A 13,217-nucleotide genomic window follows, 5' to 3' on the forward strand; every position below is an offset into this window, starting at 1 on the left:
ATCTTGATCAAAGTGATTTGCCAATTATTTTTCAGGATTTTCTTAAAAAACAAAAACAAAAACCCAAACCTATAAGATCCTAACTCTACTATGGATATTTAGGTCCTTGTGCTTGTTCTTTTTTTAATAGCAACATCAGAACTTGATCTAGAAATGGACGCTCTTAAAACTGTATATAAGTCAGGGGAAACGATTGTGGTCACCTGCGCCGTCTTTAACAACGAGGTGGTTGACCTTCAGTGGACTTACCCCGGAGAAGTGGTAGGTACCCTTGAGGCTCTTGGTGGAGTAGAGTGGAGCACAGCAGGGCTCAAAAGACCTGCCACTGGTGGGGCATGTCACCAAGATTCCCATCTCTACAATGAGCACATTTGACTAGATGACTTTATGGCTCTTAAAGCAATGGGAGAGTTTGAGATGACCATAGCTGGACCAGGACCTTCAGAATGTGTAAACACTGTACACCGAGGCTTCTTTTTCATAAGTCACAAAGAAATAGGAAGGCTCTATGGCTACAAGATAACAACCCCAAAATTAGAAAAGCAAATAGCGAATGGACTTTAAAATTTGCTAATTGCTGAGAGAGTCAAAATTCTCATTTTCTTGGCTCCCATGCCTTTGGGTTTTGAGGCATTTGATAATGTGATTGCCTGCCCCCCATTCTGTTTCTGCTTTACTGCCACCCCGGACACCATTCTGCCTCCTCCCTGCCTGATCTTTCTTTGCATGGCTCACGTTCAGTGAACAGGCCTAACGTGAATCCTTCAGCAAAGACTGAGTGATGTTGCTAAATCCCAAGCACTCTGCTAGAAGCTGGCCCGTGCACAGAGGAGGGAGAAGGGAGGAGTGGAGATGGAACTGAGGAAAGGGGGCCACGTGCCGTCTCTGGTTGCTGGGGATTTACACACCAGGTCTCATTCATTCTAATGCATTATGGTGAGCGTGTAAGAGTACCGGGTGTGAAAGGCTGTGATGGTCCAATGCAGAAATGATTGACAGTGCTTAATACAGCGGCCTCAGGGAGAACAAAAACCATGTATATATTTTTCCCTTCACTCTTGATTTGCAAATTTCTGCTCCCTTCTCTTTCTGGCATTTGATGGCTTCTCTCCTTTTATGTGTTTCTCTCCAGCATACTTTCACAGCCGCTCTTCCTTTCTCTCTGGGAGCATCTAACTGCAAGTTGGGCATTTTCATATATTGCCTTATGAGCCTCATTCATAGTCTAATACATGTATGTTTCCCTGAAATATGAAGCTCTTTGATCTTTATGTTCCTACTCCACTGCTTTTAATCCTTAAAATATAAACATTTCATTTATTGAAGATCGATTTTTTTCCCCTCAAACTGGAGTACATGCTATTTGGCCCAAAAATATATAATCAAAGTATTGTTTTATAAAACACATTTTTTTGTCTGATAATAAAAGTAAAGGAGGTTTATTGTTGTAACTTTATAAAGTTTAGAGAAACAGAGGAAAAGCCATTTCCCAGAGCATCACTGTTAATATTTTAGGGAGATAAATCCTTTAAATACTTTGTATACATAGATAAATGTAATAATTAATAGGTATTATACTGTAAATAGTACTTTGTTATATCCTTTTTCCTTTGGCAGTATTGCACAAACCCCTTACTATGTCATTAAATATCCTTTTAAAACATTTTCTAAGGAGCTGGATTTTTTTTTTTTTATTGATATTTTAATGGTTTCTAACATTGTGAAATTTTGGGTTGTACATTTTTGTTTGTCCATCACCCCATATATGACTCCCTTCACCCCTTGTGCCCACCCCCCACCCCCACTTCCCAGGTAACCACAGTCCAGTTTTCTCTGTCCATGTGTTGGTTTATATTCCACATATGAGTGAGATCATACAGTGTTTGTCTTTCTCTTTCTGGCTTATTTCACTTAACATAATACACTCCAGGCCCATCCATGTTGTTGCAAATGGGACGATTTTGTCTTTTTTTATGGCTGAGTAGTATTCCATTGTATATATATACCACATTTTCTTAATCCAATTGCTAAGGAGCTGGATTTTTAAAAAATTTTCTTTTATTAGACTTGATTTTTTAGAGCAGTTTTAAGTTCATAGCAAAATTGAGGGGAAGGTACGGAGATTTCCCATGTAGCCCCTGCCCTCACGCATGCACAGCCTCTCTGTTATCAACATCCCCACAGGTGGTACGTTTGTTACAATGAGGAACCTACACTGGTGCATCATCATCACCCACAGTCTGTAGTTTACATGAGGGTCACTCCTAGGAGCCAGCTTTTTAAAGTCACTTTTCCTCCCTTCTGCCGTAGAAAGGCAAAGGCGTCACAATGCTGGAGGAAATCAAGGTCCCGTTCATCAAACTCGTGTACACCCTGACGGTCCCCGAGGCCACGGTGAAAGATAGTGGAGATTATGAATGTGCTGCCCGCCAGGCCACCAGGGAGGTCAAAGAAATGAAGAAAGTCACCATTTCTGTCCATGGTACATTCTACTTTCTAAAATATCCGTCGTCCACGCTGCTCGGGATCCACTGTGCGGTAATCACAATTTAATGGAAACTCTTCCCTGTACAGAGAAAGGGTTCATTGAAATCAAACCCAACTTCAGCCGGCTGGAAGCTGTTGACCTGCATGAAGTCAAACATTTTGTGGTGGATGTGCAGGCCTACCCACCTCCCAGGATATCCTGGCTGAAGGACAACCTGACTCTGATTGAAAATCTCACCGAGATCACCACCGACGTAGAAAAGATTCAGGAAATAAGGTAAAGAAACACCCTTCCCAAGTATGCCTTTTCTTTTTATCGTGTATCCCTAGATAGACTGAGGTTTGTGTGTGTCTTACAAGCCAACCCAAGAGTCAGTCTAGAAAACTGAGCATCTGAGATAGGAGGAGATACTTGAAATCAAGTACCTTTAACGATAACATTGCAATATGGTGATAGTATGTTGGTAAGTATTTAGTGATAAAATAAGAAAAAAGAAGTGAAAAGCTCTGCTCCCAATGAAAAACAGGTTCCTGGGGCCGGCCCTGTGGCTTAGTGGTTAAGTGCGTGCACTCCACTGCTGGCGGCCTGGGTTCGGATCCCCGGCGTGCACCGACGCACTGCTTCTCCGGCCATGCTGAGGCCGCGTCCCACGTACAGCAACTAGAAGGATGTGCAGCTATGACATACAACTATCTACTGGGGCTTTGGGGGAAAAAATAAATAAATAAAATTATAAAAAAAGGAAAAAAAAAGAAAGACAGGTTCCTGGATCCAGCCGGGGTGGAAGAAAGAAAGTAAAATTGGATCCACTTGGATTGAACATATTCCTTGATATCCATCCTCCATGTTGCAAGTAGACGTGTACGTGATTCCAGTTGCAAAGCATTTGTCATATAAACCTATAAGAAACAAAACTTCATTGGCTTTGAAACATTTGCCTCCACAAATGAGGCCTCCACAGGAAATGAGTAGTTTCTGATTAAATTTGGTTAGGAGAGAACCAGTGAATAGTTTGGATCCCTGCCCTCTGATGAGACGGTAGACTGCTCTCATCTCTTAACCAGCGGTAGAGTTTTGGGTAATTCACCCCTCAGCCTCAGTTTCCTCATGTATAATGTAGGATTCATAATACCTTATGTCCTTCAAGGCAAGGATTTGGGTCAAATGATATTTTAAGGACTCTTGCAGTTTTGAGCTCTGATTAGAATCCAAGAGCAGAAGGTACATTTTGAAGGGCTGAGCTAATCCAGCTCTGCGTCCTTGACAGACCAACCCAGAGAGACAAAAATCAGTCCTCCATTTCAAGCCTTCAGGGAAGAGGAGACAGAACCTCTCTCATCAGTTCACTTAACCTCAGGATTTGCTGTCTTCTTTCTGAACTAAATTCCTCGTGTAATTGAGAAGTGGTGTCTGAGAAAATGGCATTTTACGACTTCCGTAGAACAGTGACAGAAAAAGAAGTGGAATACTGAATCTGGAGGGCTCTCTGAGGACATGAAATGAAGGTGCACAAAGACGTGGGCAGTGCCGGGCCCTCCACCAGGCTGTGAGGCCAGAGAGGAGTGGGGTAATCCTGGCACAGCCCACCCTTCAAACACTTTGTGAGCACTATCTGCAAGCTGTAATCATTAGTCAGGACAAGACAAGGCTCCTCAAATGAGTGGTTAGGAAAGCCGCCTCTTACCGTGATTTGAGAGTTCCTCCTGCGTGTATTCTTCGAGTTCTCATTATGGCCAGGGAACATAAGAATGAACACGGTGGAAGGGGTATCTGGCTTCCTGGAGTTTAGAAGTAGTGGCTCCACCGGCTTTCTTGGCTGAACAGGTGTAGAAAATGAACCACAGAAGATCGTGTGGTAATCAGCACCAGGTGTGGGGCAGCTGCGGGAAACCAGCCCAGCGTGCTCTCAACCCACGTCCTAGTGCCTGACATCTGGGGCTAGAAGCCTACATCTGCAGGGTACTTCTGAGCCTACAAAATGCTTTCACATAGATAATTTCATTGAATTAATTCTCAGAATGACTCTATGCTCTACATACAGTTAGCCCATGCTACAAGTAAGGAAACTGAGGCATGGAGAATTTCAATGGTGCCCCAGGTCCTCTCTGCATGACCAGGGCTCCCTGTCTCCGCGCCAGTTGCTTTTCCACACTGTGATGTTTTATAAAGAAGGACAGTGGAATGGGCAAATCCTTTGTTGACGTGCGTACGCACACACAGACACACACACACACGTGCGTGGCCAAACGTCATTGTTAATGTGTGAGAAATCTTTTGGGGAAACTTCCCTTTAATAAAGTATGAAGAAATATATTTTTCTAATTTATTTTTTTCACTAGCTTATGGAATCCTGTGCTTTAAAAACATTCAAACATAGAGAAGGTGCATTGTAAGAAGCCTTACTCCACACCTGTCCCCATGTGCCCAGATCCCTCGTCCTCCCCACCCACAGGGAAATACTTTTATTACTTTCATTAGGTTCTTATGAAACCTTCCAGAGTTTCTTTAAGCAAATACAAGCAGATAGGAATGTTGTATCCTGGTGACCTCTCCGTATCAATACATAGTGTTCTCATTCTTTCTTCCAATGGTGTTCCATCGTTTGGCCGAACCATCTAAATGATGGATATTTAGGGGAAGGAAGTATTTTTTTAAAGGTAAAAATTAAAGGTTTAAAAAAAAAAAGGAAAGTTGGGATGTGTTTATTCCCATTCAGAAGTCAGGCCTGACCACAGCTGATTGTTCCTGTAGCCACATAAGTCATTGCTCATCTGAAAACGTCTGGTCTTCTGTTTAAGAATTAAGTGTCTACAACTCAGACCTTCAACATGTAGAAAGTGACATATTGAAAATCCCAGAAAAGTGATGATACCGACAAGAAAAAAAGATATTTTTACTTTTTACAAAAATATATATATTTTTTATAATTTTATTTATTTATTTATTTTCCCTCCAAAGCCCCAGTAGATAGTTGCATGTCATAGTTGCACATCCTTCTAGTTGCTGTATGTGGGACGTGGCCTCAGCATGGCCGGAGAAGCGGTGCATCGGTGCGCACCCGGGATCCGAACCTGGGCCGCCAGCAGCGGAGCGCGCGTACTCAACGGCTGAGCCAGGGGGCCGGCCCCTACAAAAATAAAGTTTAAATTGAGCATGGTAGTTGCTTAAACAATTGAAATTTATTTGGCTACTACTTACTGAAACAAAGTCCTTTTCTTTTCAGGTACCGAAGCAAATTAAAGCTGATCCGTGCAAAGGAAGAAGACAGTGGCCATTATACCATTGTAGTTCAAAATGAAGATGATGTGAAGAGCTATACTTTTGAACTCTTAACTCAAGGTATGTGAGGGCAGTATAAAGATCTGACTAGCTCAGTGAATGACTGTCTCCCAAGAAGAGCCTGGCACTTTTCTCCCAGGTCATTGGCGGGAAAAGCAATGCTTTTGGGGAGAAGCAGGGACTGGAGATGTCACATGTCAGGGATAGCTTTGTTGGACTTGTGAATTCACATAATTCTGGGAGGTTCCAGGCTACTCTAGAACAGTCTGGGACTTCCTAGGCTCCGACAGCTTCCTTACCATCTGTTTTCTCAATCTGGCACCTCTATTTCTGGGAAGAGTGGGATGGTACTTTGGTCCAGATGACCTTAGGTTGTTCCAGAGAGTTTTGGCCTTTTTGCTTAGTTTCCCTTGTAGACATTGCACAGTGGCCTTACCAGAAAGGAGTGCCCAAGTCTATTCACACTCGGAGTTGGCACCTATTCACTGAGTACTTATCACGTGCTAAGTACTGTCTCGGGGGGGGCCTCATTTGACCCTCACAGTAAATCTGTGATAAAGGTATTAGTATATTTCTAACTTATTTGATCATAGATTTAAAAAAATCTTTAAAACCTACTAATATCCCACAGAAGCACAGTGGTAAATGATGCGGTAGATTACACTTTAGCTGAATCCATTAGTTGAATCCCAAGCTATGATGTAATTGTGAGAGCCTCCTCGCCTTTCAAGCCAAATAACCACAGGGGCTTTTTGCTTTCCTACTCCAGATTTAAAACACCACAAATCTCAAAACACTGAAACTGAAAATGCTCTTAACCAAGTGGGTCTGTCCAAACTGGAGTGTGATTATGCGCACAACTGGTTTCAGCCCCCTCTCGGGTGGTTACTTGATCTGTGGGTTTGAATGCCACGTGGACCAGTTCTGAACTCATATTCCAGTTGGTAGTTCTGGGAAGTTCTGGGACAGGAACCCCTCAATTCTGAGTTCTTACTGCCTCTTGCAGTTCCCTCATCTATTCTGGACTTGGTTGACGACCACCATGGCTCTACTGGGGGACAGACTGTGAGATGCACAGCGGAAGGGACACCTCTCCCCGACATTGAGTGGATGATTTGCAAGGATATTAAGAAGTATGGAAACCAGATGTTCCTTTTTCATTTGTGGTCAGAATGTTTCTTCCTTGACGCAAAGCACTTCAAATGCATTTTATTTCTTTTGCTGGCCTTTTTTTTGTATTTGATTCTTGTTTGGCCTAAGTCTCATAAACTTATCAGAACAAGATAGGGTTCTGAACAGGGACCTTGTGTGTGTGTGTGCACGTGTGCGCGCATGTGTTCTTGTGTGTTCGTGTGTGGCTGTAAGGGGAAAGTCCCCGGCTTTCATCAGATTCTCAAAGTGTCTTTAATCCGAAAAGAAGATGAACCTAAAGAACTACTGCTATAAGAGGATTTTTATTACCCTGGCCCACATTTTCACCTCATGTTTCTTACATGGTGAACTGTATTTGGTGGCTAGACTGGCGTGTGAATATAAATGGAAACACTGCCCATGTGACTGCTCACTGCCTCATTTGCCTCCCTGTTTTTGGGTGAGAGTTAACTCACCAGTTCCTCCCTCATCCCCCATTCCTCAGCCTTCTCAAATGGGCACATGAGTGGCATGTTCGCACTTCCACCCATGGCGACTGGCTGTGTTCAGAAGCCTTGATTGTTTCTCCCAAAGCCTGACACTCCTAGACCTACCCCCTCCTAGGGCTAAGAGACTGGGACTGGATCTTGACTGGAGCTGAAATCTAGGTCTCATAACAGCCGGGGAATCTCTCCAACCCTAGTGACACCTTAGGGGCTCTTCACAGTGTGAGTGGAGAAGAAGCGGGGGGGCACCAAGCCTTTTTGAAGGGGTGGGAAATGGGGATAGTTAAATACTCTTGAAATTGAACTTTTCAGTTTGCTTATGGGTTCAAAGCTTGAGTTTGGCAGTTATTAGATTGAATGTGTTTATCTCTGTCTTGCCTTCAGAAACAGTTAATTTTCAATTATCCACATGTAGGTTGTTCTCTTGGGTGTGTGCAAACAAGTTTTAATGTTAATTTGCGCATAAAATAAGAAAATCAACCTGGAGCACCCCCAAGTGTAGGCAAGGTCAGAACTGCTCACCGTCGTAGATAATTCTCACTGCCCCACTCGCCTCCATTACTCCCGATAATTGGCTCTGTATGTCCTTTTTCTCTCCAGATGTAATAATGAAACTTCGTGGACGATTTTGGCCAACAACATCTCCAACATCGTCACGGAGGTCCACCCCCGAGACAGGAGTACCGTGGAGGGCCGAGTGACATTCGCCAAAGTGGAGGAGACCATTGCGGTTCGATGTCTGGCTAAGAATCTCCTTGGGGTTGAGAACCGAGAGCTGAAGCTGGTGGCTCCCAGTGAGTTGCTCTTCAGTCATCAGCTGAATCCTCTCTCCCTCAGGCGAAACTTTGAATCCCAGAGGAGTTCCTATAGGAATGAAGGTCCCAAGGCAGAAATTCAGCTCTGAATGCTCTTGAAGGGCCTTCTCTGGGCACCTGTGTGGGAGCCCTTTCTTTCCGATTCAGATCCAAAACTGCATCTGGCAGAGGCCCATCTGCATTTTGCTTGTCTAGCAGTAGAGCTACCCAGTAGAGCTACAGTCTGAGTGTGGAGATGGGGGAGAGGGAAGGAGGATCTTCTTGCTGCTCCTTACAGCAGTTGAGACAGATTGAATTCTTAAAAAAAAAAAAGAAACCAATGAAGCCAAAAGCAATATAAACAAAATGCAACCTTTCAAACTAAACTGAACATAAGTTTCTAAACTTACAGTAGCTCACAATCTCATTTATCAGTCTTTATTTTCCGGCTCACCTTCTGTCCAGAAGGTTAATGTTGGAGTACCTTTGGAGAAAGTATTGTGTTCCCAATTGAATTTTGTCCCTTTCTCATCTAAGGGAAGAGTTGGAGTGGTTTCATGTGTGTAGATAATTGAGAGATGGTATTGCGCATTCCAAAAATGCGCCAGCAGCCCTCATGCTTCCCCCTAGTCGTGAGAGATTTCTGTCCCAGAAACAACTACCCTGCCTTGCTGCCCTCCTGCATGTGCATGCAAATTCTCCACCGTGCCCCTCTCTCTCTCTTGTCCTCTAGCTCTGCGTTCTGAACTCACGGTGGCGGCTGCAGTCCTGGTGCTGTTGGTGATTGTGATCATCTCACTTATTGTCCTGGTTGTCATTTGGAAACAGGTAGATATTTTCTCAAAGAGCTAAGAATCTTTGAAACCAATAAGAACCAATAGTTCAGTGCTTGGCACAGAGAAGAAGCTCAGTAATTGTGTGTTGAGTGAGCACTGTTGATTCCTACTGTGTCCAGTCACTGCTGCAGTAAAGCTCTGGTGTATTCGGACCTTGGTAATTCATCAATTCCCTGTCTGGCCATTTATAGAAACCAAGGTATGAAATTCGTTGGAGAGTCATTGAATCAATCAGCCCCGATGGACATGAATATATTTATGTGGACCCGATGCAGCTGCCTTATGACTCGAGATGGGAGTTTCCAAGAGATGGACTGGTGCTTGGTAAGCTCCTCCCAGGGTGGTCTCCCAAGGCTCCCCTTTTTGATTTGTACACGACTTTACTCTTTACAGGCCTGTGGAGGATAAGGGATCTGAGCTGGTGCTTAGTAAGAGTGAGGGAATAGAAATTGGCTTTCAGAAATATTTTTCTCTCTTGAAAATGAGTTCATTGGATCACTGCAATGAATGATTTTTTTTTATCTCATTCCATAGCAAATTATAGTTAAAGAAAATTTTACAAAGGAAGAAGGGAATATGAGGAGGCCTGCCACTTCCGATTTGCTTTGGAAATGACACAAATAGAAAATGAGATGAATTTCTGTGACTAAAAAGAGCAGATGAGAAATGAATGAGGATAACCACAAAATATATTTTGAACATTTTATTTATTTATTTTTTTTCCCCCCAAAGCCCCAGTAGATAGTTGTATGTCATAGCTGTACATCCTTCTAGTTGCTGTATGTGGGACGCGGCCTCAGCATGGCTGGAGAAGCGGTGCGTCGGTGCACGCCCGGGATCCGAACCCGGGCCGCCAGCAGCGGAGCGTGCGCACTTAACCGCTAAGCCACGGGGCCGGCCCTCAAAATATGTTTTGATCCAGTACATTCTGAGGCTGTATTAGATACTTCTTTAGAATATATATATATATTTAGAATATAGAATATAAAAATATAGGTACATTTTAAAGCAAAACGTGTAAAAATAATCACGCCAACTTATGACACACTTTTCAAATATTTCAATCTTGAGCTGAGACCAAGTACATGAAACTTTAGTCTAAGGGATTTTTTTTTTTGATCATGTTTGAATGAGTGAAAACAGGACAAAGACAAATGAAAGTTAGAGCTAGAGGTTTTGTCACCATGAGTATTTTAACAGTATGTACTTTGGAGGATGCCAAAGGCAGTTTTTAATTATCCACTTGTCTCATTCCAAAATACAGCAAGGTTAGGTCTTCTTAGATAGTTACTTAAATTGAAATCAAACAAGACACCCTAGCAACTTCCAATTTCAAATACTTATACCTGGGAACTTCTTTATTATATTTTCCCTCTTGTTTTACAAAAAAGGAGTGAGGCGCTTAGGGAAGTTAAAAAGTAATAAAATATGAGGGAAAAGGGCAACATCCGTAATATGCCAAGAGGCATTTCTGTGTTTCGCTGCTCCTTTGTATTCCCAAGTTGCTGTGGAAGCAGCACCTTTCCAGGTACAATTTCCAGCAGTGCAGACACGCAGTCAGAGGTAGCGTTGGCTGTTACTGTCCCCTGTGAGCTGAGTCTTCCCCAGGCTTGGCTGTACGTGATGAGACTGACCACACTGGGAAACATCCCTTTTAGACCATGAGCTTTTTAAGAATGGTGACAACAGCTTCCATTTCTTTTTGTATCTCCCAACATGTAGCAAAGGGCTGTGCTTCCAGGGCCTGTTTAGTCTTTGCCGTTTCTGGTCTTCCTGATAAAAAGACAGCAAGGAGACCAGCTGGCAGTTTATCTCATCACTCCTTGGATTCAGTGATATCTTGAATACTGAAGTATTTCCAGTGGATAAGGATTTATTGATGCAAAAGATGTCCCTGTTTGCATGTGGAAAACAGAAGGGTAGAGACCCAGGGGGTTTGGGCAGGAGCCACAGAAAGCAAGTGCAACGGAGCCCATGGTCTAGCCCAGCATTTGAGCTGGTAGACAGAGAGCTCACACCTGGAAGGGCTGCACCCTTCTTTCCCCCATCTGTGTTTTCCTTTCCTTTGCAAATGTTATTTGACAAAAGCAATTATACTAATTTCCTTCCCTGTGGGCTCAATTCTGGTTTTGACATGATGTCTTGGAGGAATCATTATGCTTACTCCATACAGGAAAAACACCACGCAGCTGTACACCCACGAGTGCTGGTAAATAAAGCTGATGAGACACGTGACTTTTGCGTGTGTTAATGGTTCTGGTTGCCCACAGGTCGTATCCTGGGATCTGGTGCATTTGGGAAAGTGGTGGAAGGAACCGCCTATGGATTAAGCCGGTCCCAACCTGTAATGAAAGTAGCCGTGAAGATGCTAAAACGTAAGTGCTCCTTCCTGGGGATTTTTTGAACATGGAGATAATAAATGAATTGCTCAAAATCACAAAGCCAGTAAATCCCAAATTTCACTAGATCTTGCTTCTTTTGACTCTAGGTTTTATGTGTATTTAGACTCTTTTGTCAATTAGGTTTATTTAGCTTGTTCTTGTTGCCTGTATGTTGGAAAATCAAGAGTTGTTATTTTAAGTGACTTCCTTTTACCCTAAAGACTACGGATTAGTTATGAGATTCTAGACTGAGTCACTCTCTGTTTCTCTTTTAGATCCTTGGTAAACAGAATGATAATCATACCACAGGATTAGCTACATTTTTGGCTTTTTCTGGGAAGTAGGTAGCTCAGCTGAACTGATATGTGATTTATTTCTTCAACAGCCACAGCCAGATCCAGTGAAAAACAAGCTCTCATGTCTGAACTGAAGATAATGACTCACCTGGGGCCACATTTAAACATTGTGAACTTGCTGGGCGCCTGTACCAAGTCAGGTAGGCTTACTGACCCCGGAGTGAGGATTTTCATAGAACACCTGTGGTTGTGAAAACTGTCCAACCAGGCTTTTTAATCCACTACTCTCTACCTCCACATCTACCAGCGAATATAAGTCCCTTGAATGGAAGTTGACTGGATTCCATTGAATTGATGGAAGCTCATTGTTTTTGTGCAACATCTCTTGCCAGTGCAAACATAAGGATTCATGGCCTTTCTCTTCTTCATTTTCATACTCATCTCCTAACGGAGTTTTGGTCTCCACAGGCCCCATTTACATCATCACTGAGTACTGCTTCTATGGGGACTTGGTCAACTATTTGCATAAGAATAGGGATAGCTTCCTGAGCCGCCACCCAGAGAAGCCAAAGAAAGAGCTGGACATTTTTGGATTGAACCCTGCGGATGAAAGCACACGGAGGTGGGTGCAGAGGGACGATGCTGTGAATCATTGTCATGTGAGCCTCACCGATGGAGAGAACCCATGTCCTGAGAGAGTCCACACCTGCAGATTCAGTGCCAGGAGGTAGCAAGACTTAGAGTCCAGTTACCCTGCCCCATCATTCCATAGACACATGGCGTCTGCAGGTGTTTGAGTGGGGTATCACTCGGGGAGCCTTGCTGATAGGTTTGAATGAGAACAAGAGTTAGAATCATTCTGGGGGCCATTGTGCTATTTATATGTGGTTCACTTAGGGCCTATAAAATGCAGCTCTGACCAGGGATGCCTCAGTGCTTGTGTCTTGTGAGAAACTGTCTGAGGGTCTCCACGCTTGACACACTGGTCCTTGCTGAACCTGAGCTTATAAATTAAGCCAATGATAGTGATCCCTGCTGTAGAAACTTACAAGTGACTATAAAGATCTCTGTAGATAGGAAGTTCTGTAAGATCAGAAAGTACAGTGAGTTCACTTCATATTAAATTACCTGAGGGACACCAAGTTGGTGCTAAATTTATTGAGTAGCAGGAATTGTCTGTCCAGGCTACATGTCATGTTGCACAGGTTCATGGCCTGTGAATTGAAAAACAGAAAGAATAAAGACAGACGTAATGAAAATTTCAAACTTTAAATGTAATAGACTTATAAAATTTTACAAGCCTATGGGAGCCTCTGGGAGCCCCACTGTCTTAGATGTGGCTCTTCAGGATGTCTGTGCTCCTGCTGAAGATGTGTAGGGCACTGACACTGAAAACAAACAGGAAAATAAATAAACAATAATAATGTTAGGCAGCTAACGTTTGTGGAGCCCTTTATTTGTGCCAGGTATCATTCCAAATATCCCCTGAGTCTTGCCCATCTTTGT

The 13,217-nt window shown here is 43.2% G+C and overlaps 1 protein-coding gene across 2 annotated transcripts in view; it reads left to right on the plus strand.

The window, feature by feature from the left end:
- Positions 1 to 13,217, plus strand: part of PDGFRA (platelet derived growth factor receptor alpha) — a 42,946-nt gene that overhangs the window by 16,016 nt on the left and 13,713 nt on the right. For both annotated transcript variants that reach the window (XM_058547053.1, XM_058547054.1), the window contains exons 5-15: positions 131 to 261; positions 2,311 to 2,482; positions 2,575 to 2,764; positions 5,712 to 5,827; positions 6,774 to 6,900; positions 8,005 to 8,198; positions 8,932 to 9,026; positions 9,226 to 9,358; positions 11,305 to 11,409; positions 11,801 to 11,911; positions 12,180 to 12,333. In XM_058547053.1, the coding sequence (XP_058403036.1) occupies positions 131 to 261; positions 2,311 to 2,482; positions 2,575 to 2,764; positions 5,712 to 5,827; positions 6,774 to 6,900; positions 8,005 to 8,198; positions 8,932 to 9,026; positions 9,226 to 9,358; positions 11,305 to 11,409; positions 11,801 to 11,911; positions 12,180 to 12,333 (1,528 nt within the window). The remainder of the gene's footprint in view (positions 1 to 130; positions 262 to 2,310; positions 2,483 to 2,574; positions 2,765 to 5,711; positions 5,828 to 6,773; positions 6,901 to 8,004; positions 8,199 to 8,931; positions 9,027 to 9,225; positions 9,359 to 11,304; positions 11,410 to 11,800; positions 11,912 to 12,179; positions 12,334 to 13,217) is intronic.

The sequence above is a fragment of the Diceros bicornis genome, chromosome 8, assembly GCF_020826845.1.
Source record: "Diceros bicornis minor isolate mBicDic1 chromosome 8, mDicBic1.mat.cur, whole genome shotgun sequence".
Lineage (NCBI taxonomy): Eukaryota > Metazoa > Chordata > Mammalia > Perissodactyla > Rhinocerotidae > Diceros > Diceros bicornis.